The sequence below is a fragment of the Natrix helvetica genome (genome assembly GCF_964273705.1).
Source record: "Natrix helvetica genome assembly, chromosome: 4".
Lineage (NCBI taxonomy): Eukaryota > Metazoa > Chordata > Lepidosauria > Squamata > Natricidae > Natrix > Natrix helvetica.
This window is the reverse complement of record NC_138550.1, coordinates 112,015,220-112,041,161: the sequence shown is the minus strand read 5'-3', so window position 1 is coordinate 112,041,161 and position 25,942 is coordinate 112,015,220. Positions and strand designations below refer to the sequence as shown.

The 25,942-nt window shown below is 36.8% G+C and overlaps 2 protein-coding genes across 2 annotated transcripts in view; both read right to left on the bottom strand.

The window, feature by feature from the left end:
- Positions 1-25,942, bottom strand: part of CD226 (CD226 molecule) — a 703,503-nt gene that overhangs the window by 204,204 nt on the left and 473,357 nt on the right. The gene's annotated exons all lie outside the window — the stretch shown is intronic.
- Positions 1,091-24,373, bottom strand: TMX3 (thioredoxin related transmembrane protein 3). Its single transcript, XM_081951167.1, has 16 exons — positions 24,251-24,373; positions 22,176-22,233; positions 20,718-20,757; positions 20,170-20,293; positions 19,845-19,890; positions 19,442-19,522; positions 18,386-18,485; positions 17,553-17,630; positions 13,902-13,968; positions 12,911-13,009; positions 11,195-11,252; positions 7,590-7,643; positions 5,162-5,218; positions 4,331-4,460; positions 3,669-3,737; positions 1,091-1,740 (listed from the first exon to the last, which is right to left on the bottom strand). Exons 1-16 carry the CDS (start codon positions 24,294-24,296, stop codon positions 1,477-1,479), a joined length of 1,371 nt encoding a protein of 456 aa, XP_081807293.1. The 5' UTR covers positions 24,297-24,373; the 3' UTR covers positions 1,091-1,476.

Sequence of the window (25,942 nt, the reverse complement as noted above, 5' to 3'; positions counted from 1 at the left end):
TAAAGTGTTTTTAAAGACCAAAGAAAGGGGTTCTTCTTCTAAAAAGTGTGTATGATTATTTTTCCAAACAACTGCAATAAAGATTGTATAGTTTCCTTCCAATTAATAGAATACTGTATGACAAAGATAGGACAAAGAATTAGGTTTGACAACTTTGCTTTAGGGTAATTCTAGAGTTAGAATTTGTTATAGATAAGGAAATTAATTGAAGTAGGAAGCAGAAGATTCCTTAGCCCTAGTGTCATTTTTTTTAAAAAAAAAAAACATTAAACTTAATATTTATTTGGCAAGGTATATAAGAAACTGTGCTGATTAAAGCCAAGTATTCCACTATGAGACATAAGGTTACATTTTTTTTATTTTCAGTTGTACTGAATGTTATACAGCCAATCTTAAAAATCAGCAACATAAGCTCGATTGCTATGGCAATCACCATGGTTTCAATATTCCAAGTATAACCTTATGGCTTATCCTTTGAGATCTCAACCTTGGAGACATGGTCCCTATTCATATCATGGGACAATATGAGGGATGATATATATAATTAAATATACAGCAAAAAGTATTCTTTTCAAAAAAAAATGCTGGCCATATAAAAATGTCAAGTGAATTTTCAATGTAAGTAAGTCAATAAAATATTAAGATTTCTTTTCAGCTGCAGAAACTAAAGATGTAGCAAGGGTTTTATTAAATAGCTTAAATATTGTTTAAAGTTTAAAAAAAAAAGATTTGCAATTAACTATGCAGAAGCCACATTCACCAAACTATTGTGCTAGTGCAGCAATTAACAAACAGAATCCTGAGACGATGGATAAAATATAGGGAAATTTCCTGTAAAGGAAAAAGATTTAACACATTGGACCAATATAAAATAAAAGTAACCAACTGGAACCAAAGATCAAACAGAAAGTAAGTAAATAAATGCTATTTCATATCTTTAAAGCCAGGGATACTTCTCTTTAGCTATCCCATTTTCTAAAGAGAAATTCTAAAGTATTTTCCTAAAAAATAAAAAAATGCTGTTCTGAAAGTATAGCCACTAAAATATGTAATATCTCAAAGCATATTTCCTGTAAAAGATTTCTACAGCTCAGTATTTATAGATTTTATTGCAGGGGAAAGGAAGGAAGGAAGGAAGGAAGGAAGGAAGGTTTTGGCCATAATGGAAAAATTGTTTTTAAATGTACATATCAGTATCCAAAAAAGAAATGAGGGTTTTTTTCACCCAACTCAGAATTCATTATATAAAATAACCCACCTACTCTCTTGAATTTCCTTTTTATGCAGAACAAAGACAATAAGAGACCTCAAAGCCCCAACTCCAACCCTATTCTTCTTCACAGTCAAGCAACTTGAATGCATGCACATAACACAAATGAATGAAAAAGTTCTTATCTCTGAAGATCACAGGTATCATTGAATTCAATAAATAAGTCTCTATTTGGAAATTCTACAGAAAAAAAAAACATTAACAGTTTAGTCTTTCTTTTTTTCCAATATAGTTTTCTGTTCTTGCTCTCTCTCTGGAAATTCTACAGGGCTTTCACTGCTTTCCTCCTCTGCTTCCTCTTCAGTGCCTTCATCAGTTAGATCCCTGCTTGTGGATTCCTTCTTAGATGTCTCAGATTCATCTGATCCTCCCGAGTCAGCAGTGCAAATCCCGTAACACATGATGCTGATGACACCCAATGGTAGACCAAAGAGAAAACAACCAAGAAGTGGCGAACTCTTGAAAACGGACTGTAGAGAAATAATTGGCCATCAGTTATATTTTCATAACATTTTGAATAACTTGGAGAAGATAATTCCCACCACGTATTTTAAGAAGAATCAAGACATGGAGAATGTCACTGAATGTTGCACCGAAATTTTGATGAAAGAAGTGGGAAGACTGTTATTTCTTTGCTAGTAACCGTACACCCTTTTTATCATGATTCACCCTTAGAACTAGCAACATTGCCAGAAACAATTCCCAGTAAGTCAAGGAATCTGCACAATGTTCTTTAAAAAGGGTTTCAGAGAAAGCCTGGTTGTTACTCCCCATTTTTTCCTTCTTTATACTTTGCCTCATCTACCTTTGTAAAACACAATGTATTTCAAACAGATCTATTTAATTTTTGTTAGAGAAATTTGCAAGGTGTTTTTTAAAGTACCTGCATGCAAATGTTACTCTTTTGCACTTAAAATTCTGTCAGAACTTATTCCATAGCTGGAGGATGGCCTAGATTTAGATTATTTAACAGCTTAAACCCTACAGAAGTACACACCATACATATGAAAAACTGTGTTGAGGTCTACACAACATTGATCCTATGGCAACTGGTGTTCATGGACAGCAACTATCAACATTAACTTTTTATGCGCACTCAACTGAATCAGAAATAATTTGGCATGGACACAAAAAGTAAGCTAAAAATGCATGCATATGTACAAGGTAATAATGAAATGGAAAGAAAACTGTACAATCTGAAAGAAAAAAAGGATAATATCCTTCCTTGTCCAGTATAATATCTAGCAGCACAATGTCCTCATAATACAGCCATGACACATTTTTCTGGTGGGCAAAAATATAAGCCCCCGCCCCCCGCATATAAGCCCCCTGGAAAACCCTCCACCTCCAGCCAAGCAGAGCGCCGCTCACCAACCTAGCAGTATCTCGAAGGTGCCAAGCCGCGGGAACCTGGAGGGAGGCAAAGGTGATTGCGTTGCTTGGCGCCTTCGGCATACCGCTAGGTTGGTGAGCAGCGCTGTGCCCAGCTGAAGAGGGGGGTTGCCGGGCGGCTCTCTTGCGAGCAGGCTCCCAAAGAGCCGGGCACAGCCTCATGGGCGAATGGCTGTGTTGCGCTATCACAGCAGCGCAACACAACAACCATGAAGCGACCACACTCACGAGCAGCCACCCGGCAAAACCCCTTTGCAGCCGGGCACAGTGCCATTCACTGACCTAGGGGTATCGCCAAGCCGCATGAGCACCTGTTCGCCGCCACCCGGCTCCCACGGCTTGGCGCCTTCCAAATGCCAGTGAATGGCACTCTGCATGGCTGGAGTGGGGGGTGGCGCGAGCAGCTGTTCCGCTCTCGCTCACCCACCTCCCAATGCATGGCCCAGCTCTCATTACAGGGCCACGGCACCTCCGCCGCCGCCATCCCAGCCTGAGAATCATGGGCCATGCATCGTGAGGCTGGGAGGCGGGTGAGTGATAGCAGAACAGCCGCTCACGCAACCCCCCTCTCCAGCTGTGCACAGCGCCATTCACTGGCATTTGGAAGGCGTCAAGCTGCAGGAGCTGGGCGGTAGTGAGCAGGCGCTCACGTAGCTTGGCGATACTGCTAGGTCAGTGAATGCCGCTGTGTCCGGCTGCAAAGGAGGTTTGCCAGGTGGCTGTTCGTGAGCGTGGTCGCTGCATGGCTGTTGCGTTGCGCTGCTGCGACAGCGCAACACAGCCATTCGCCCATGAGGCTGTGCCCGGCTCTTTGGGAGCCCGCTCGCAAGAGAACAGCCGCCCAGCAACCCCAAAACAATAAACCCTCCCCCCATAATAAAGCCCAAGCCATATTTTGTAGGTAAAAAGAAAATAAGACCCTGTCATATTTTCGGGGAAACACGGTAGCAAGTGGTGTATCTACTTTAATTTGATGGCTATAAATACTTTCTAATACTTTACATACTCCCACTGTAGACTTGGCATCATAAATTATTCTCTTGATTCGTTGAAGAATTCCATCTCCACCATATGCCTGAAATTTGAAAGATAAAAGATTATAGGAGATCAGCACTATTTATTTATATGTTCAGTTTTCAATTACTTTATTTTACAATGTCATCTTACCAATACTTCATTACAGAAATATTATTTCACTGAAGCGAAATTACCTTATGTAGAGTTCGGGATTCTACCTTATTCCTGCTGAGTAATGCAGTTGGATAACCCTCTCCATGCTACTATTTTAATCCTCCCCCATGCTATTATTTGAGAAAGCCTAAATAATAATAAAGCCATTCCAATTCTATACCTAAGGGAGGTTTCCATATGTGTTTCTTGGAAAATTCTGCTCTTTTTTATTCCTTCCAATTCTTCCATCACATCAGTCTTATTCCTTTCCAAAACCCCAAATCTTTCCATGATTTTTACAATCAAGCACACCACAGACACATTTCAAATAATGAGATTAGCAACTCTCCAAAGAGTCTGCTTTGCTTTTCAATTAAATATATTTAAAGATGCTTCAAGCAAGACAATTCAAATGAAGTAAGATAATTAATTAACTACTCTCATATTTTGGTAATTTGAAAAACTGCTGAAAATTTTGAATAAATGGGCAATACTTACTTCAGCTGTGCCTTCCAAAATATTATTAATGAACTGGACCAGATCTTCAGTGCTCTCTACTGGTTGATGAGGTAGAAAATATTGTTGATTGGATGTATTCAGGACAACAATAGTGGGGATTGTCAAATCACTGAAACAGTAAAACCAAACAATTCAAAAACTGAAATATAACTAGTTCATTAATAAAGCCTTGAAGAATGATCATATTCTTACCAAAATAACTAGGAAGATAAAGCTTTTTCTATCATATTACTTACTACTGAATCTTTATGGAATAATCCTGGGTATTGGTTGGTTTAACTTATTTCTTATATAAATGTAATAGTTATGGCTAATTAATCATCCTTTTCAAAGGTTCTAAAGTATTCACAGTTCTGCCTAGTGTTTCATTCTTCTCAACATCTGCATTAGCCTGTCGGATCAATGAATCAGGCATTAATTATGATAAAAACTGATGGTACTGCTGTTTTTCGATTTTAATATTTACCCAACAAATGCCACTGATGAGAAATTAAAGGTATTATATACTGAATTCAGAGAACATTAATAGCAGTAGTGGAAACAGTATAGAATAGAAAAGGCGCAAGTCGCCTTGTGAAAGACATATAGTACATGATCTGATGTCACCATGTTATAGGCACAGTGCATACTCCATAAATACATATAAATGCTAAATCTTCTCAGCTCCTGAAAATTAGTTATTTAATGCTGCCATCTAGTGGAGACATATTTAAATATTGTTTTAATGTTTCTGTTATCTGTTTAAAGAGTTTAATTGAAACAAACAGCTTTTTCTCCATCTGAAAACAATACAAAAATGATTTTACTCACTCCATTAGTAAACTATTAATGTATTCATTTCCATCCATATAGCCAAACTGGAAGCTTCTATTAAAAAGCAATTCACAATATTATCCTGATTTGAAATAAATAATGATCTTAATAAACAAACAAAAAATATGACTTCAACCAATAAATTTAGTGAAAGGAAAATTCAAAGAGGAAAAGGGATGTGATTCAATTTTTAGGATAGTAGAAATAGACTAAAAAAAACTGATTATCAAATATTACCTATTCAAAACATCCTATTGCGATCGATAATAAAAGAACTTGCCTAAGGACAAAAGCAACTAAGGATTTGGAATGGAAATAACTGCAAATGTAGTATTTTATCCTTTCAACTTACATGAGATTTTTGTTTCAAAATTAGATTTACATGCAGCTGGAAGAGCCTTGAAAGCAGACAGGATTTGTTCCGACAGTGGTGGGTTCTGGATCCCGTTGCAACCAGTACGGTGCAACAGGGTCGGGCACCCACCACATGAACATGCGCAGCGCGCGTGCACTCACACGCATGCATACTTACCGCCCGCAACACCTCCGCGACGCTCCAGCTGCTTGGCGGAGTATCGTGCAGGCACCGTACACTCCATGCGCGGAAGCCCCGAAAACCTCAAATACCTGTAAGGAGCGTGGGCGGAACGGTACCTGGTGCTCCCAGCAGGCACCGGTATGCTGGGGCGTACGGTCGTAACCCACCACTGGTTCCTGAGCTTCAGAAACCAATTAGGGCAAGTAAAGTGATGGAATACCTCTAAGCTATGAAACTAGAGTGAGGCAATATTACAGTACTATTTACATGTAATAGTAACATAGAGCTCTACTATACTTTGTATGTATGTCTCTTTAAACTATCAAACTATTCTTGAAAAAGCAGTGCAAACTTTTAATATTGCACTAAGGATCTGACAGACAGATCCAAAAACTGAAACAAGTAAAAGGAGCTTATTACTCATGATCTTAAGACCATGATGATGATGATGATTTATATGGCCATCCATATCAGATAAACAACTTTGGATGTCTAACACAATAAAAGCATCAACATTATAAAAAGATGCGGTAACTAAAACATAAAAAAGAGAAATGGCCATCAAGGATGAACCAATTAATAACAGATACATTCTCTTCATTTCTCCTACACCTAAGAAAAATAGATCTTATGAGCTTCACAAGAGGCCAGCAGTGTTAGAGTAATCTAAGGGGTCCTGGTTTCTGACAGATGGCAGGAACTCTTTAATTGAAGGGAACTGAGCAGGCCACTTTTTCTATAGCTGATGGGATAGGTAAAAGCGATTGGAGAGAGAGAGAGTGCTTCAAATAACCTGACCCCATGCTATGAAGGTCTTCGGAGCTGACAATCAACACCTTGAATTGCACCCAAAAAAATTACTGAGAGCCAATGCAACTCATGAAGCAAAGTGGGACACTGATCTCACAGTGTAACATGGACGTACTGCTCTCCTGATTATTGTAATTACCAGCTATGAAAATACAGAAAAATTACATGAAATTAAATCCTTTGGTAATTACAAATAGCTTTTTTCTACTGCTTTGATTACTAATTCTACAGCTCTTATAGGATCTTAGCAGATAGCAGTACTTTGTCTCAAGAAAAGAATTATCTTATCACAGCTCCTTAATACATATGTACAGTAAGCGAGGGGAAAGTTTTGTTTAATATGCTTAAACAAACTACCATATCCCAGGTCAGCACCCTTCTTCCTCTTCCACAGCTTTCATTGCAGCATACACTGGTTTACTATTTTCCTAACTTCTACTCTTCTTCTTAATTGCTGCTGTATAAGTTCCATCTTGGCATATCCCATTGGTTCACCCATTTCCTATGCTGTCCCATCCCAAGCCCTTCTTCTCCTAAGGCAAAATAAACTCCAAACAAAATAGAGCTACTGACCCAATTACCTCTGTTTTTATCAAAACTTCTTTTAATTAGCACCACTCATGGCTCAATGCAGCATACCCCAATGATGGATGATAGATAAAGTAAGTATTGTATAACAAAGGGTTTGGATTGTTTGAACTTATTTGTAATTATGTGCTGCTGCTGTTTTATGCTCTGCTTATTTTATAGACTATTACATTTTTCATGTGTATATTATTAGTTGGGCTACATTGTAAACATTAAAAACAGAATACATTTTGTAATATGTACATAATTTTAAAATGCAGAAAACCACAAATAGTTAAAACTATAATTTAATCCCTATTTATCAAAATTAAACCACTATATTCACTGGGCATGTTTTAACATTAGGATTCCCAAACAAAAATATATTACCTATTAAAAAATCACAGATTTCTGAGAAGCGTAGTAAAATCTATCAGAATTGGATATGTATCCATGACCCAAAAAATGCAGAGCTAGATTATAAACATTTAAAAAATGTAACTTAATTACCTATGAAAATGGTCCCTGTAATTTTTAGCCACATCTTGAACAATAGACTTCAATCTGTAAGATTAAAAAAAAATGTTGGATTTCTGTATCTCTTTAGCTGGTCAAAATATACAAAGGAAATAAAGAATTCAAGCATGAAGCCATTTAATGAGAAATGAACTACATCTGTGCATGGCATCTGAATTTCTCTGCAAATCTTTTTCTTTTTATGAAATCCATATTCTACAGGTGAAACTCGAAAAATTAGAATATCGTGCAAAAGTTCATTTATTTCAGTAATGCAACCTAAAAGGTGAAACTAATATATGAGATAAGATTCATTACATGCAAAGCAAGATAGTTCAAGTTGTGATTTGTCATAATTGTGATGATTATGGCATACAGCTCATGAAAACCCCAAATCCACAATCTCAGAAAATTAGAATATTACATGCAATCAATAAAACAAGGATTGTACATAGAACAATATCGAACCTCTGAAAAGTATAAGCATGCATATATACTCAGTACAGTACAGCTGGAAAATGAAGTCAGCATCCCCATAAAGCTCATCTGTGGAAGGAAGCATGAAGTGCTCCAAAATCTCCTGGTAGACGGCTGCGTTGACCCTGGTCTTAATGAAGTATAGTGGTCCAAAGTCCTGTTGCTCCTTGGTCCAAAGTCCTCTTGGACTTTTGCATCTCATTTGGAAACCAAGGACCCAGAGTATGGAGGAAGAATGGAGAGGCCAATCAAACACAGTAATCCCACAGTCATTGAACCAGGTTTTGGTGCTTTTGGCAAAAGTTGCTCTCATCAGAAAAGAGGACTTTATGGGGATGCTGACTTAATTTTCCAGCTGCCCACACTACCAAAAGCACCAAAACCTGGTTCAATGACTATGGGATTACTGTGCTTGATTGGCCAGCAAACTCGCCTGACCTGAATCTATGGGGCATTGGCTAGAGAAAGATGAGAGACATGAGACCGAACAATGCAGAAGAGCTGAAGGCCGCTATTGAAGCATCCTGGTCTTCCCTAACACCTCAGCAGTGCCACAGGCTGATAGCTTCTGTGCCACCCCGCATTGAGGCAGTAATTGCTGCAAAAGGGGCCCAAACCAAGTACTGAGTACATATGCATGCTTATACTTTTCAGAGGTCAGATATTGTTCTATGTACAATCCTTGTTTTATTGATTGCATGTAATATTCTAATTTACTGAGATGGTGGATTTGGGGTTTTCATGAGCTGTACGCCATAATCATCACAATTATGACAAATCACGGCTTGAACTATCTTGCTTTGCATGTAATGAATCTTATCTCATATATTAGCTTCACCTTTTAGGTTGCATTACTGAAATAAATGAACTTTTGCACGATATTCTAATTTTTCGAGTTTCACCTGTACTTTAATTTCAAATTAGAAAGAAAAAAGTGTACTGTTATGAAATATTAGGAAATCTGAACCAAAAAGAAACTTAGTGTATCATTTATTAATTTGAATTGCTTATTCCAAAAAAGGCTACAGAAATAGATTTCTGTAGTCTTTAATAACATCACGTCCCCAGTGTTTCAGGATGCATTTCCATAGAGGCTTTAAGTGACTGGGGATATTATAAGCAGTAATATTACAACTAATAATACTTTCATAAGAAATATGTGATTTATGCAAGACTTAAATAGAGGTATTTGGTTCTGCAGCCAACAGTACACACTGGTATGTAAGTATGGCAATATTGAAGAAGTCAGTTGCTAATGAGACAGATTCCTAGAATACCTTTTGTTTAAATTTGTTTAGTAGCTGCATGGTAATCTATGTAATAAATTATTCCTTATGAAATTTTTCAACTTGGAGGGGGGGGGGAATTCCTTTGGCCATTTTTTCTATTGGTTGGTTCTTCAGCACAGACTACCACTAAATAAACTTCTGGAACTTTGGTATAAAAAACAAAGAGACATGAGTTCTTTCTTGAGGCTATACTGTACTGAAACACAGGTTGCTTTGACTATTCCAGCATAGAATTTCAGATAGGACTTTGAACCAACAGTCACCTCATTGCTCTTATTTATGTAAAATCTTTTTAGGATTGGTTTGAATCCAATCTTTCTCAATGCAGGAATTTGAATTAAAGTAACCCGGTAAAATCCTGGTAACCAGTGTCTTTGGGTATCGGTATACACTTGAACTCAAATTCTCTTGTGGTTAAAAAGTCTTTTCTCCTACCGTGTTTCCCCGAAAATACAACCTGTCCCGAAACTAAACCCATGCCACATTTTTCGCGTGGGCAAAAATATAAGCCCACCCCCGAAAATAAACCCCCCCTCCGGCCAGGCAGAGCACTGCTCACTGACCTAGCGTTATTCCGAAAGCGCCAAGTCGCAGGAGCCGGGGGGGAGCGCTCACGTTGCTTGCCGCCTTCGGGATACCGCTAGGTTGGGGAGTGGCGTTCTGCCTGGCCGAAGGGGAGAGTTGCCGGGCGGCTGCTCGTGAGCATGGTTACCTCATGGCTGCTTCGCCGCTGAGGCTGTGCCCGGCTCTTCGGGAGCCAGTTCACAAGGGAGCAGCCGCCCGGCAGCCCCAAAACAATAAGCCCTCCCTGATAATAAACCCAAGGGCATATTTCGTGGGGCAAAAGAAAATAAGTCCCTGGCGTTTTTTCGGGGAAACACAGTAATATTTAATGAAAAGCTGCTTTCCTACAAATTTAAAGCTATTACTGCATGCTTCAATGATAGGAAACATTACGGATCTTTCTTTTGGATGGCACTTCTTCGAATATTTGAAGAGTGCTGTCATTATCCCCTCCCCCAGACTTCTAAGCACTAAATATTTTTTCTTCCTTCCACCTCCCTTTTTAGGACTTCAATTTAAGTCATATCATTATCTTTTTAGACGTAAAATAACAAAAAGATTGTGGGTGGGCTGTTTTTATCCTGGGAAGACCCAAAAGGCAAATCAGGGTTGGGAACAGAAGCAAGGAAGCACAGGGTGGCAAAGTGAGAAACATGTCTGGCTCACTTCTGTTAGACCTTTTCATTGCAAAGGACAGAGATACGGGGGGGATAGATGGGTGGGTGGAATTGCAGCACCCTAATGGTATTAACGTTGGGCAACCTGTCAAGTGCTTGAATTTTGATCATGGTAAAATAGGGCTGCTGTAACAGCCATAACGTCAGCCATAATGTCTCTTCGTTTAACACTGCCGTAATTCCAAATGGTTGAACAAATGATCTTAATTCGAGAACTACCTACGTTGTTATTTATATTTTATGGTATTGCTATTATGATAGTTAAATTATGACCATTATATACCAGGAACCTTGGTGGCACAGTGGTTAGAATGCATTATAATAGGCTAACTCTGCCCACTGCCTGGAGGTCAATCCTGATAGGCTCAAGGTTGATTCACCTTTCCAAGGTCGGTAACATATGGATCCAGATTGTTGGGGGCAATGCGCTGCTATTTGTAAACAGCTCAGAGAGTGTTATAAAACCCTATGGAACAGCATATAAGTCCAAGTGCTATTGCTATTGCTACGTAAAGTCAACTATTTTTCTTTAAAGTTCAACATCAGTTTTAAAATAGTAACTCATATTTTAAGACAAAAACCCTGGACCTACCTTGCATGATCTCCAGAAGCATTTTTATCATCAATAACTGCAATAGCCACAAGCTTTCCTAAAATAAAGTAAGATGCATAATGCATATTTGTTTTGATTTATGTTCTATCATTATGTTCTACATCAGCATTCAAGGCAGTCAATAACATTTAAAAACAAAAGCAACATGTAAAAATTTAAAATTACAGTTTAAAATTAACATTAAATAAATCTAAACTTATCATGGTTTTTCTAAACACTTAAGAGAACTGGAGAAAGGGGGCAAATACAACTCCTGAATGACTACATTCCATACTTGGAAACAGTGCAGAAAAAGGCCTCCAAAGAAGCCTCTCTTTTAGATCAGACAAGTTGAAATGGAAAATATTAAATACAGGTAGTACTCCTTTAACATCCACCCATTTAGTGTTCATTGGAAGTTATTATGTAGCTGAATGAGGGGTACTTATGATGGGTCCTCATAGTTGTGGCGGTCATTATGGCCTTGTAGTCACATGATTGTGATTTGGCTGCTCAACAAGCACTTTACAATTATGATGTTACAGTGTATTGTGATCACATAATCACCATCTGCAACCTTAACTGACAGTTTCCAATACGCAAATGGGAAGCTTGCAAGAGGTTGCAAATGGTGATCACATAACAACGGGATGCTGCAATTGGGTCAGTTTAGTGTAATGATGGAAATTGGGACTATTGGAACTGATGTTTAAAATCAGCAGTTGCATGATATTGTGCCTTATGACTGCATTGCTTAGTGGCATGGTTTCTGGTTCCAATTACCATTGGTAAGTAAGGACTACCTGTAAGCCCACATAGACAAATATTTTTTACATTATTTAATTGTAATTCCTCAAATAAAGAACAACACATAGTTTAATTATATAAACAGAATCAATAGGGAATTTCTTTTCCTTTCTTTTCTTTTTCTCTCATCACTTGTACTTTTACGTCACTTTAAAAGTGCCCTCTCCCCAGTATGCCATGAGGCGGAAGACAACCAGATCTCCTAGCAGTGTTTCTCAACCTTGGTGACTTTAAGTCCTGTGGACTTCAACTCCCAGCTGGCTGGGGAATTCTGGGAGTTGAAGTCCACAGGACTTAAAATCGCAAAGGTTGAGAAACACTGTGCTAGCAGCAATGAATCACAATCCACTTACAGATCTTCACAGCAACACTGGTCTTTTCTCTTCACCACATCAACAGTCAAATTTAGAATTGCTCCCACAATATGCCAATCACTATTTAAATGCCTACTGTTTTAAAATACACACTTTTCCTATCACTCTACTCTGATAAAACCCAGATGCTTTTAATGATCCACACAGGAAATAGTATAAACAAGACAACATTAAGTCACATTGCTCAACGTGCAATTTTGAATATTACAGAATATTCAAAACAGCAGCATGGTGCTTGCTCAGGATAATGCATTCAAATACATTTTGCCCATGGCCAGAACACTTGAAATCCCTGCTTCAAACTCAAAATTGTTCATACCCTATGGAAAAGGAATCTGGAGACCACTGAAGTTATTCTGGATACTAAGAAAAAGTGCAGGTACTTAGCATCACAATCCAAAATAAAATTCATACTTAAAACACATTTATTTACATAGTTCTTTCTGGCACAGCATGCACAGATAAATAAATAGTTATTTTAAATTGAAGTTGACATCTTAAAGTTCTATAAGATAAGATGGAATAGTTAGCTTACCTGTGTCTCCAAGCTCATACAGTGTAAATCCATCTATATTAAGGTACCCTTGAAATCTTTCCCTATTTACCCAGGCTGACAAATCACCATCTACGTACTCTTTATGGAGAAAAAGGGAGAAAGGGAGGAAAAATGAAAACATGTACATAATCAAGAGTTACCTCCTACGTTCAACAGTATATATTAGAAGCACATAAAGACAATAAATAGCAATTCAAAGCTCTGTGCCCCACCAGTGCTTCCTAGGAAATGAGAGGATATGGACTGGCTTATTGAAAATTGCTGGTGCTGTCAAATTTGCAATATTTCAAACTGCCACTAATCATTTAGGAATCAAGAATATAAAGAAATATTTTCAATGTAGCCTGCGTGTCAGCCCCTCATTCCAAATTGTCAGTCCTTATGAGGAAGAGCAGACCCCCCTCACGCCAGACTACACATTCCCGCAAAGAAGAGACACAATTGGTCATATGCAGAGTAAAATATCCTATTCTTCCTCTCCCCACCCCCAAAAGACTCTAATCAATGGCTGAAATATACTAAGAATATGGAGGACAGGCACCTTTTTTTGTTGTGATCATTAAGGAACCTGGCAATCATTAAGCGAATGTCATGATCATTAAGTGAACTTTTTTAAAGGAACCAAACTGGTCAAAATGCACCAAAGCAGATCCATTATTCTACTGTGGGCAATTCACAGTTTCATTTTATTTCTCTGTATATCATACATTTCCTGGTGTCTGTTCAGCACTTATTTAGCTCAGCAAACTGCTACAACCTACAGATACTTATATTAGCAATTCCCAGGTAATCTGCAAATCATCTAACCTGACACTGCACTACTTTTGAATCTCCGTAAATATGAAACAAGAGTATTGTATTGCAAAGTAAACATGCTTCTTTTTTCAAAAAAGAAAAAAAAATAACTGTGGATACAAAAGGTCCATAAACATATAGTCTATCTGTGATAAGAGCTGATGATTGAACTTACCATCATACACAAAATAAGTTCCATCTTTTAAGACTAGAACAGCGGGCATCTCAGGGAGTGTTATATGCTGAAAAAATGAGAAAAAATCAGAACAGTTTAATAACAATTTGTCTTTACACATTAATTTTTCTATAGACTATATTTATTGGTTTTTAATTTCATTTCTGTTATTAATATTGGAATAAAAAAAACTGGCAATAGAAGTAGTCTCTCTGAAGTATTTACTTTGTTAGCTAAAGTTTTTTTTAAAACCTGAGTTGATTTTACATGGTGGCAATGTGGAAGAGCCATTGTTATTTTGAGGAGTTAGTGACATATTTTTCTTTCTCTATCGTATTATGAAAAGTCTAGAAGTTTAGAATTTATTCTGAGCTAGCCCACTTGATTTTCTCTCTTGCTTGTTGAAAGAGAATAGGGAGAAATCTTCACCTAGCTTCATAGCTTTGCTCTCTGCGAAAGTCTCAAACTTTTGATTCCCATCCCAGAGTCTGATGCCTGGCAAAACACTTTACTTTTTAATTCATAGTTTTAATAAATTTTAAAACATGAGCCTGACAGCTGTTTTTATTTGTTCCCTTACAATTTATCTTTTTAAAGTATTTGTAGTTAAATTATGGATATTATATACATGTCACTATTTTTTTTTAAATCAAGCAATTACTGTATTTTTCAGAGTATAAGACCGGAGTATAAGATGCACCAAGGTTTTGAACAGGCAAATTTTTTAAAAAAGTAAGTAGGTAGAGGGAGAGAGAGAGAAATACAGTAAGTAGGTATGGAGAGAGAGTGAGTAGGTAGGTAGATAGTGGGATAGAGAGAGAGAGAGGAGAAATACAGTCGGTAGGTAGAGAGAGAGAGAGAGTAGGTAAGTAGGTAGATGTTTCCAGGTGTATTTATCCATGTGCTGGAGAAGGAAATTGCTGACAACCTGCAGCACCTAAGACTTGTTTCTGCTGGCACAGCACTTGATCAATGTAATTCTCATCAATCACTCTAACTAAAGAGCTTTCTGAAAAGTGGGAAAAAGGTTTTGCACTCTGCAAACCTCCCCAAAATGCCCCGTTTTTGCGAAAATGGGCCCTTTTTTTCAAATAAGGCATGAATAGCCTTGGGGGCCTTGCAGAGTGCTCCTGGGTGGGGTGGGGGTGGGCAAAAAAGAGCAAAAAACATCCCGTTTTTAGCAAAAACGGGCCTGTTTTTTGTCCAAAAATTGCATGCATGCCTTATGGAGGCTTATAGAGTGCTGCTGGGGCGGGGGCACAAAACAGCCTTTTTTTCTCCTTTCTGCCCTTTCCAGCCCCCAGCAGCTCTCTGAAAGCCTCCATAAGGATATGCACGGCCATTTTTGTGAAGGGGGCAGGGCTTCGGGATGCAAAAAATGCTGTATTCGATGCATAAGACGCACCCAGATTTTCAGCCTCTTTTGAGGAAAAAAGGTGCGTCTTATACTCCGAAAAATACGGTAATTATAAAAATTATGTTATCGTCTGTGTCCCTTCTTTTCCTTCTTCCTCTCTTGGATCATGAAAAAATAGGCTTTTTTATAACATGGGGAAAAGGGAAATTAAAAAAAAAAATTCACAGATGTACCATGAAGGACCCAGATGTGCCTTTTAAAATGACAATTCAATTCATAAATATTTTGCTTACGTTTTTCCAGTGCTAAACTAACCAAAGAAACTTCTTTATGCATTATATAACTATTTAAAAACATGTTTAAACATCAATTAGTGTATACATGTTTATTAAGTTGCTATTAATAGAAAGAAATTCCAAAGAAAGGTACATTTGGATCTTTCATAGAATTTCAAAATTTGCCTCTTAATTCTTTTTCTTCTTCCAATTTTTCATTTTCAAGCTCTGAAGATAACAAAAACTACCAGGGCCCAAGGCAGAATGTTCTCTCGAGCAACGAAGAGCTGAGATGATCCCTTGAGTCTGAATCAGGTTTCATAACTTCTCCTCATGTAATAAAGCCCCAGGGGATACTACAGTCACTATAAATACTTTTTAACAGAAACAATTCCGTTGTGCTTACAAACAAAACTTTAAGTGTTCTTTGCTGCTTCTATTAATCATCTGTCTGACAGGTTGTCCCTTTTAATTTGCCACATCAAAATATACATAGAGAAAATGCATTTAATGAAGATGTACCATGTCTTTATATAATCTGTAATATCAAGTATATGTGAAAGGGCTATAATTTAACTTGTACTAATAAAAGTGTACTGGCCTGTTCTTACTAAGGTCACGATTAAAGGTAAAGTGCTTGCTTTCACACAAATTAACAACTTAAAACATAAGAGTTTTTTTTTCTCCTAGTTTTCTGAATGCAGGGAAAAAACATAAAAATCAGAAAGCATTCAGAGATAGTTAAGTTAGATTATAAAGTATTTCTTTGGGGAGGTGGCAATAAAGATGAATTGTTTTCCAGGCTCAATTTAAATTGTTCTTCACCTTTAAAATAATGAACTGCTGAAAGCCTGGCTCAGAAACAATGTGTCTCGTGAGCTTGCAGAGTTAGTAAGATCTGCAGGAAGGCCCTTTGAGGATATTCATTTTTCACAGAGAGCTATTTCTCTAATTTAGACGAAAGGTCATTTGCCTGCATTGCTTCCAAACCTAGGAAAGCTCTCCTTCAAGGAATAAGATTAGTCTGCCACTTTTTCAACTTTCTAAAAAAGAAATTGACACCTGTATTTTTCTGTATTTTATTGTTCTGTGAAGTGTCCATCTATTCAATAAAATGCTACTGTTTGAAAACTAAACTGATTTTGCAGGCAACATTGATTGGATTATTCACTTACATTCAGACATAAACATAAATTAATATCAGGTTGCCAGTTAACAACAAGGATATCATTCCCAATACTTTCATAATAAACCTATGTGCAAAGACTGATTTGCACTCCCCATTCTTTACCGTTCTAAGAAAAAGAGAGACCTAAGTTTTAAAATGTACAATTAAAGTCTCTAACTGTAATATTTTCATTTGTCTAATATGAATTCACAGATTGCACTAAACCTGGATGTGATTTGACTAAGAGCAATATATAAACTAATCACTGTGGCCGAGTGCTGCATAACCAATGTCACTACAGCTTTTAGAACAAAGAAATGTAAGAATAAATTCGAATGTAACATAATATGTTTGCTCAACAGCCAATGAAGAAAGTTTAGGTTCTACCATGAAACACAGTTAGACAATAAATAATTCTTTGAATTAATAGCCAGAAGTTTAACTCAGATGGGGAATTCAAAAAAAATTACTACCCGTTCTTTGGGCGTGACCTGGTGGGCGTGGCAGGGGAAGGATACTGTAATCTCCATTCCCATCCCACTACAGGGGAAGATTACTGCAAAATCCCCATTTCCTCCCGATCAGCTGGGACTTGAGAGGCAAAGAATAGATGCGGGCAGTCAGAGGTGATATTTACCGGTTCTCTGAACTACTCAAAATTTCCGCTACCGGTTCTCCAGAACTGGTCAGAACCTGCTGAATACCATCTCTGGTTTAACTGCTTACTCTACCTGGCATTCATTAAAACTACTGTCAACAGTAAGCAGTATATTGTCAATAGATAAAGAGGTATTTCTCAACATAAGTTAAGTTTTCAATCAGGTAGATCATCATAACTGTTATTATTTTACCTCGGGAAGTATCTCTTCTGAGGCAGAAAAAAAGTATGTATAAACAATTAGTTCGGAAGCAACTTCTATGTATCTTTCCTGTGGAAATACAAATGGGTAGTTTTAATGCATTTCTTGGTCTTCTTAAGCTTCATCTGGTAACAGAACAAGATACCATTTTAGTTCAATTTCACATATGAAGTTTGCTTAATGGGTAAGCAACTAATGCAGGTCTTTTGCCTCTCCAATGATTCTAGTAAACTGTATTGTTTTTTTGAAATTACACTGCAGGTGATCACAGATCACAGATAAATACAGCTTTTAAATATCTCCCCATTCTTTTGCTAAATCAAATGACACATCCTGTTTCTGTCCACCTTTCTGGTATGTTAAGCAAGAACTATCTTAATTCTTTCATCTTGTATTATTGACATTTATTGTATCTCAGTATAGCAATAAGATAATTCCACTTCCCCATTTCAATATTATCATAAATATTTCAGGAAATCATAGCAGTTCCTTTTTTTCTTGCATTTTCATAGTGTGCATTGCATATCACAATCTGCAAGCCCATTTTAATTTTTCCAAATTATTAACTCTATAGTGGCCTTTTTTTAGAAATGAAAAGAAAAAATGTGGAATTCTGAATATATCTGTTCAGATATTACCCCCGTTTCATGATTTCTATCCAGTTAAATGGGACATAATCCCTTTGACGTTGCTGTTTTAAGTAAATGTCTACCAGTTTGCAAAATTCTTCAATAACAGAACTGTACTAGGAGATAGACATTGAAACTCATAAAGTGCATTTAAAATGAGCAAAACAAATATTTGTGGTTAGTAAAGTTTCAGACCTTTAATGGAGATTCCCCACCAATGTACAGAAAAAATATGCGATGTCTTTTTTGAACATGCTCAAACATATGTTGGCTAGGGAGATTTCGAATAATAGGCCTGTAGATAAGGAAAACAATAAAAGATCAACATCAGTAGGAAAAGGCAATGAACTGCTTCTTAAATGCTATTCCTAGAGTTCTTACAGGATAAGGATTCTCAACAATCCCACTTGGAAGAACATAATTATCTTAAATCTGATAAGGTTTTAAATTTTTAAAATGTATTATTTAAAGCTGGATGAAGACTCCCATGACAATTTAAATGCATGTGCATATAGGAAGGGGACAGAGAAACACAGTGCTGACTTCATATGCTTAAAGTTGCTGTTTGTCTTTACATTTAAAAGCAAAACATTTTTTCATTATCAAGGGAGAAGGTTCAGTAGTCATCAGCACTTATAGTACACTTCTGTGAAAGCTATCAGGATAAGTCTATGGTTACAGAATCAAAATGCTTGCTTTGAAAATCTTACCAGACTTCATTGCAGTCCAGAATCTAGGAGTTACTAGCAAATATTTCATCATCCTATCCTGTTTTACCATAGTAACTATCTTTTACAATTGCATCATTACCAAAGGTAATATAAAAAAATTGAAGAGTTGGTGATGCAATTTCGTAGGAGACTATTCCCCACTGGAATAATTTTTAAAGAAAAAGGAGAAAGTTTCTAAAGTTTGTTTGCAACTGACTATGTTAAAACAGTAATTGCTATAATCACTTAAAAAGTTCTATGTAAGTACAATAGTAAATACATCATTGTTACAGAGATAATGGCAATGGAATCAATGATACATTAATATTTAATATAGCATATTATAAAGCTTTAAACTGATATACTGTTTGCCGTACTCAATGGATTATTTCTTATTTCTTTACATCTTATTTTTTAAATTTTTCATATCCCAAAGAAGTTAATTAAACTATTCTAAATGCAACAATAACCTTTCATTTTCATTTAAAACAGCAAAGTTGCATTTTACATGCTAGACAGGACTGAGCCCATAAATACTTACCCTGCAACTCTATTTGCAAACTCAACAATATCATCTTTGGTTCTTGGTCCTCTATAATTGTACGCCAAATCACCCTTTAACCTAATGAAATAGACATGAAACCAGTGAATACTTTTAATGCTAGATTTTTTAGGTTATTTAATAATAACCCCCCCAAAAAACCCACTGCATATGGAATTGTAAGAGATAACCCTAGTGTAGCAATAGTATTTAAAAACATACTTTGGAAACAGTAAAGAGAAATGACTCTTCACAAAGTTTCAGTTGCATTTTAGCTAGTGCAAACAAAACTGAAAGAAAAGATTGGCTTTAAGTTTGATATAAGTTTGCAAAGCTTTTTCTTAGAAACGAAATGAGACATTATAAAGCACACATATGTTAATATATGGAACATTCAACTTACAGTTTAATTGTTGGATAGCCTCGAACTCCAAATTCAGAGGCAATGCCTACAAAAGGAAGCAAAATAAATGAGGGGAAATGAAACATTTGAGCATGTGATTTTTCTCTTTGACAAATTCATATACTCCCAACTAGTATAAGAAGCAACTATAATACAGAAAAAGAATTATAAACTTTGAAAGTATTCTTTTACTGAGGAACTGATTTGGACAATTGATATTTTGAGTTTTTAATTACCAATATTTTGGAACAATAGCTAATTGAGATTTTGTGAGTTTGCAAAATTATAAATTATATAACATGGAGTACATTGGCAGTAAACTTACTAGAATAAGAAGTTGCATCCATCTTGCCAACCTTTACTGGAGACCCAATACTTCCCATCTCTTTACCAACTTCATTCCACACTGGCTCCAATTTCTTGCAATGGCCGCACCAAGGTGCATAGAACTATGAACAAACCATAACCATTCAGAATTTAACCTACAAATAAAGAATGGCAGTTTCCTATTTGTTCCTTTAAAAATGCTTTTTTTAGAACACTTATAATACTTTTTTGGGGAAGTGCAGTAGCAAGATACTTAATATGCAGAATAATACATATGCAAAGTAAAGTTGTAAATACAGACAATCCATAGATCATCTCAGTATGGAAAGTATATAATAAGCAATTAACATTAGCAGTTCAAATCTTCCAAAATGAGTTCTAAATCACTGCTTCACACATAACACAAGTGCTAATTTATATAAGATTCTTTTGATTTACAAGAACCAATTCTTAAGAATAATTGTACTATTTAGGCTAATCACAAAAGAACTGTAAAAAAATATAAAGCAAATTATATTTAAAAGATTTAACAAATTTGTTACTCACATCAACAAGCCAAACGTCATCTTTACGTTTTTCTTTAAATCTATAAAAAATGCATAACCAATAAATATTTTTACTAAATTTAGATATTTGTCTAGATATTTACATTAGGTCAAAACAAAGTGATGAGTGGGAAATCACCTTTTTAAACAGAAAGATCTCACAGAATTTGGTATTGATTAGAATATCATTTTGTGTACTTTACAGCTGTGAACATTTTCTGAAAAACTTGTTGGGCAAAGCATCTCTCTTCAAATAATTAAAGCAGCTATGTCTTTTTCCAGGCTTGCACAGCTGCTTTCAAAGTTTTCAGCTGGCCTCACCACCATTTCACTTTGCTTTTCCCCCCATTCCTGTGTATTGGAAATCATCTCTTTCAAACTACTATGTAATATGGATTATAACCCTATTAATAACTACGATTAAGTAGGCATAATGCAACAATGTAAACAACATGAAATGAAGAGATTGCTTACAAATCATATTATTCCTAAAGATTTAAGCATATCATACAACTTGGTTTCTCCCTACCTATCATGAATGTAAAACAGAAAAAGATAATCTTAAAAATAAAATGGTAGCATTTCCCACATCTAGTTTTAGGAATAGGCCATTCATCAAGAGAACGAAACAAACTCAGTGCCACATCCTGGGTCAATAATAGAAATATAGAATGCTATGGTCCAATGGGAACTTATAGAGTATTAATTCAAATTACCTACTCAATATATGAATCCACTACTAAAACATTCCAAACAGATGACAATGCAGCTCTATTTCAATACCTCCAGTAAAAAAGAATCTACCCTATCCTAAAATAATTCAGTTCACTATCACATGCTGCTGTGTTGCTATTATTTACTATATGTGAATACATTAAATTTTTATTATACACATACAGTGATTACATTATTTTTGAGATCTTTTTGTTTATGGAGCTGCTACTAAAAATAACATCTGTCAAGTCTCATGTGTTGAAATTTTTAGAGTTCTGACTAAAACTGTGTTTCCTGCAAAGTCTTAAACTTTTGATTTAAAACTTTTGATATTTGTTTATAGACCAAAAGGTTGTTTTTTCTTTGGAAGCAAATAACTGCGCTAATTCAATTCTATTTGTTTCAAAAGAGCCACAATGACCATAATTTGTAACAAAATAGGAAATAATATTAAATATTTATATATGACAAATATTATGAGTATCATCATATACTGTATAAATTCAGAATTTTAAGATTTTTATAGTTAAGAGTAGTTCGGTAATATTATCAAGTTTAATTTATGCACTATGGAAAAGGACATTTTTAAGCAAACAATGGTGTGGTCTTTGTTCTACATTTGTGATCTACAATGCATTAATATACAAGAAGAAAATGGATGCTTAAAGGATGTTTTTCATTCCATAAAGGTATAGTAAAACATAAATCTCTAAATTTGTAATTTATGTAAATGCTACATACTTACGATTCATCTAAGTCTTCCACAAATGATGCATCTATGGCAAGTATAAAGGCAGCAAATGCTGGGGGAAAAAGTAGAATATAATGTGTTGTATCTCATATATACTAAAGCCTACACATGTCTTTCATTTTCTGTCATTTAAAACTACCAAGCCATCTCTACTCCAAAATGCTACGGGAATTTTATTCCTCCAATTCCCTTATTTCTAATAAGGCAGCCCTTGACTTATAACAGTTCATTTAATGCCCTTCAAAGTTCCAAAAACATTGAAAAAAGTAACTATGACCAGTTTTCACACTTATGACCTTTATAGCAGTCTCATGATCATGTGATCCAAATTCAGATGCTGGGCAACCACTTCATATTTATGACTGTTGCTGTTGCCTTGCGATCACCTTTTGTGACCCTTTGACAAACGAAAGAAATGTGGGGGTCACATTTATTTAACAACTGTGTTACTAACTTATCAAATGCAGTGATTCACTTAACAACTGGGGCAAGAAAAATCGTAAAACGGGACAAAACTCACTTAACAAATGTCTCACTTAAAAACAGAAATGTTGGACTCAAGTGTGATTGCAAATCAAGGACTACCTGTACATTTCAAAACAGCCTTCTTTTAATTTAGGTTTTCAGGAAAAAGTTGGCTCCATCCTTCTTAGAACAAGCAACAAGTTGCAAGCAGCTTTTTCTTTCAGACCAATGCCGGAGCTCAATCCCTCTCCATCTCTCTCAATCAAAATGGTACAGAGAGACAGTCACCTGTCCCCCAGAGTTAGTTAGATAATTAGCCTACTAAAGTAATCCTTTCACAATAGAATAGAACAGAGTAACAGACTTGGAAGAGACCTTGGAGGACTTCTAGTCCAACCCCTGCTCAGGCAGGAAACCCTATACCATTTCAGACAAATGGTTGTCCAATCTCTTCTTAAAAACTTCCAGTGTTGGAGCATTCACAACTTCTGGAGGCAAGTTGTGCTACTGAATAATAGTTCTAAATGTTAGGAAATTTCTTCTTAGTTCTAGGTGGCTTCTCTCCTTGATTAGTTTCCATCCATTGCTTCTTGTCTTGCCTTCTGATGCTTTGGAGAATAGGTTAGCCCCCCCCCCCTTTTGTGGCAGCCCCTAAAATACTGAAACACTACTATCATGTCACCCCTAATCCTTCTTTTCATTAGCCATACCCAATTCCAGCAACAGTTCTTCATAGATTTTAGCCTCCAGCCCCCCATCCTTGCTGCTCTTCTCTGCACTCTTTAGTCTCAAAATCTTTTTTTTTAACATCCTGGCGACCAAAACTGGATGCAAAATTCCAAGTGTGGCCTTACCAAGACTCAACTTTATTGTCACTTTTGCAAAAAAGGGTCGCCACCTCCAATATACACTACATAAACATGATGATAGAGAGGTAGGTAGGTAGGTAGGTAGGTAGGTAGGTAGGTAGGTAGGTAGGTAGGTAGGTAGATAAAGTTATGCACATACCCCCTATATTAGATGACATTATCAAATTTATAATGTTTATATTTTTTAAAATAATATAAACATCCAATTCGCGATGTCCGGGGCTTGTTCGCCACTTGTTTACAACAACACGCGGGGGGATCCCGTCGGACACCTATGATTTGAACAGGGGTGGAGGTGGGGGGAATCCTCCTATACCCAGAACGAGGTCAACCCCCGTCCACCACCACCACCCAGCCCCGTTCTGCCTTCCACTTGAGGCTACTTCCAAGGCATATCGGTATCATTCAGAGTTGTGCTCATTCCTCTATCCCACCCCCAGCCCCGCCAACCTTCAATCCGCTTCCTGCAGCATCAATCGATGCTCAGGGCCATTTCCTCGTCTCTCGCTTCCTTTCCAAGAGAGGCGAACGGGAAGCAGCGGCAGGGGCCGTCCGCTTTCTTTCTCCCATTCCCCTCCCAAACTCCCCAATCCCTCGCGCTTCTCTTCGCGCTCCATCCCCATTTCTCCCCCCCCCACCCCCGCTTCAGCAGTTTTAACCCATTATTTCGCTCCTCACCGCCTCGGGACACTGCCCCCCCTTTCGCCTTAAGCAACTCATCCGCGGCCATTGTACCTGTTGCCCACCACAAGCCCAACCGCTCTTTCCTCGCCGCCCCCATCCTGACAGGAGCCGGTAGACAGACCCGAAGGAAACCATCAGCCGGAAGGGGAAACAAGATTTCTCCCGCCCCTGCTTTGCCTTTCGGAGCATGCGCGTAGGCGCCGCGGCGGCGACGGCGGCGACAGTGGGCTCCGCGATTGTTCCGTTGTTTGAAAGTGGGCGGGGCAGGTTGCTAGGCGATGCCCCGCCCGATAGCTTTGCCTTCTTGAGAGGGGGGGGATGCGCCGCTTATTTCTCTCTGTTTAGTACATTATTAGGGAAATTATTACAAGCACCACGGAAAAGAAAGGCTTTTATCAGCCATTATCGTTTTCCTGAAAGGTGCAGTGAGAAAAGTTAGAGCTCTCTCTTTTCTGCCCTGCCCTCGTTGCAAGTTCTGGTGAAGAGAGCCAGTGACAAATACATCCGAATGTCAAATTTTCTGGGCGAATGGAAATGTTGGGATTAAGCTAGTTCTTGCAACAGCTTGGTTTCTGAAAACGCTACCCTTGCCTTGAAAAAAAAAAACATGTTGGAAAAAGTAAGGGACGAAAGTCCATCTTGAGGGTGAACGATGTAGGCAATATATTCTTATTAGGCTGAATTGCTTAATTTAGGTGAGGATCAACAGTATTTTATTTGGTTCCCCATAATATTAGGAATGAAGGATCAGTGGTGTAGAAGGAAGGATTTTAGTTTTATTTTAAAAATAAAGACCAGCTGAAACAGTTTTGAGTCCTGACTTTTAAATTATCTATTTGCCACTATTTCTGGTATACTTACCTACTTTTTGTTTCCATCCAATTCTGGTGTGGCAAAATTAGAAAAATGATCACCCAATTATTGTATTGCAAGATGATTTTTGTCATTGTTCATCCCCAACGCAAATGTGGTTCTAGTTGCCAAAATAGTTTTCTCTGTACACACATTTTTTTTTCTAAGGTAAAAGTGATTTCCCCAATGGCACTGTTTGAGAGTTTTAATGTAATCTTTGGAAAAATGCAATCATGCATAAAAATTAAACTTAATTTCATAGCATAGTACCACCCATATGTTTTTTATTTCAGAAATCATTACACATAATTATCAAATTTCATATTCCATAACTTTATTAGATATATATCCCACCTTTCCTTAAAGAATAGTATACATAGCTTTCAGTTTTTTTCTCTCAACATGTTTTCATATATATATTTTAAATATTGCTATTTTTATTTAATACTTAGAAAAAACTTGCTAGAAATCTTTACATTTCCCTTGTGTTTTAAAAAGTTTTTCATTTACTGTTGTATTCATAATTCTCTCCCACAATCTAACCAGAAATAAGTTAGTTATAACATTTTACACATTTGTTTGCTTCTCAGTATTATCCAATGGGCCATAAAATATATATTTTTTTCTCTAAGGAACCCACATTACATATGCCTAAAATTAAATCATAGTCATAGAACCCCCATTTATATGAATGTTTCATTTCACAGCTGACACTGTCAAAATATTGTTTCCTGTTGTATATATAGTAGCTGAACTTTGTGCCATTAACACAAACGTTTATTATATCTTTCTTTCCATTTGTTCACACTTAGAAGCAATCGTACATTACTAAACTGATGATAATTAAGATACATACAACCTGAAATATTCTAAAACAAATAACTTTTTTAA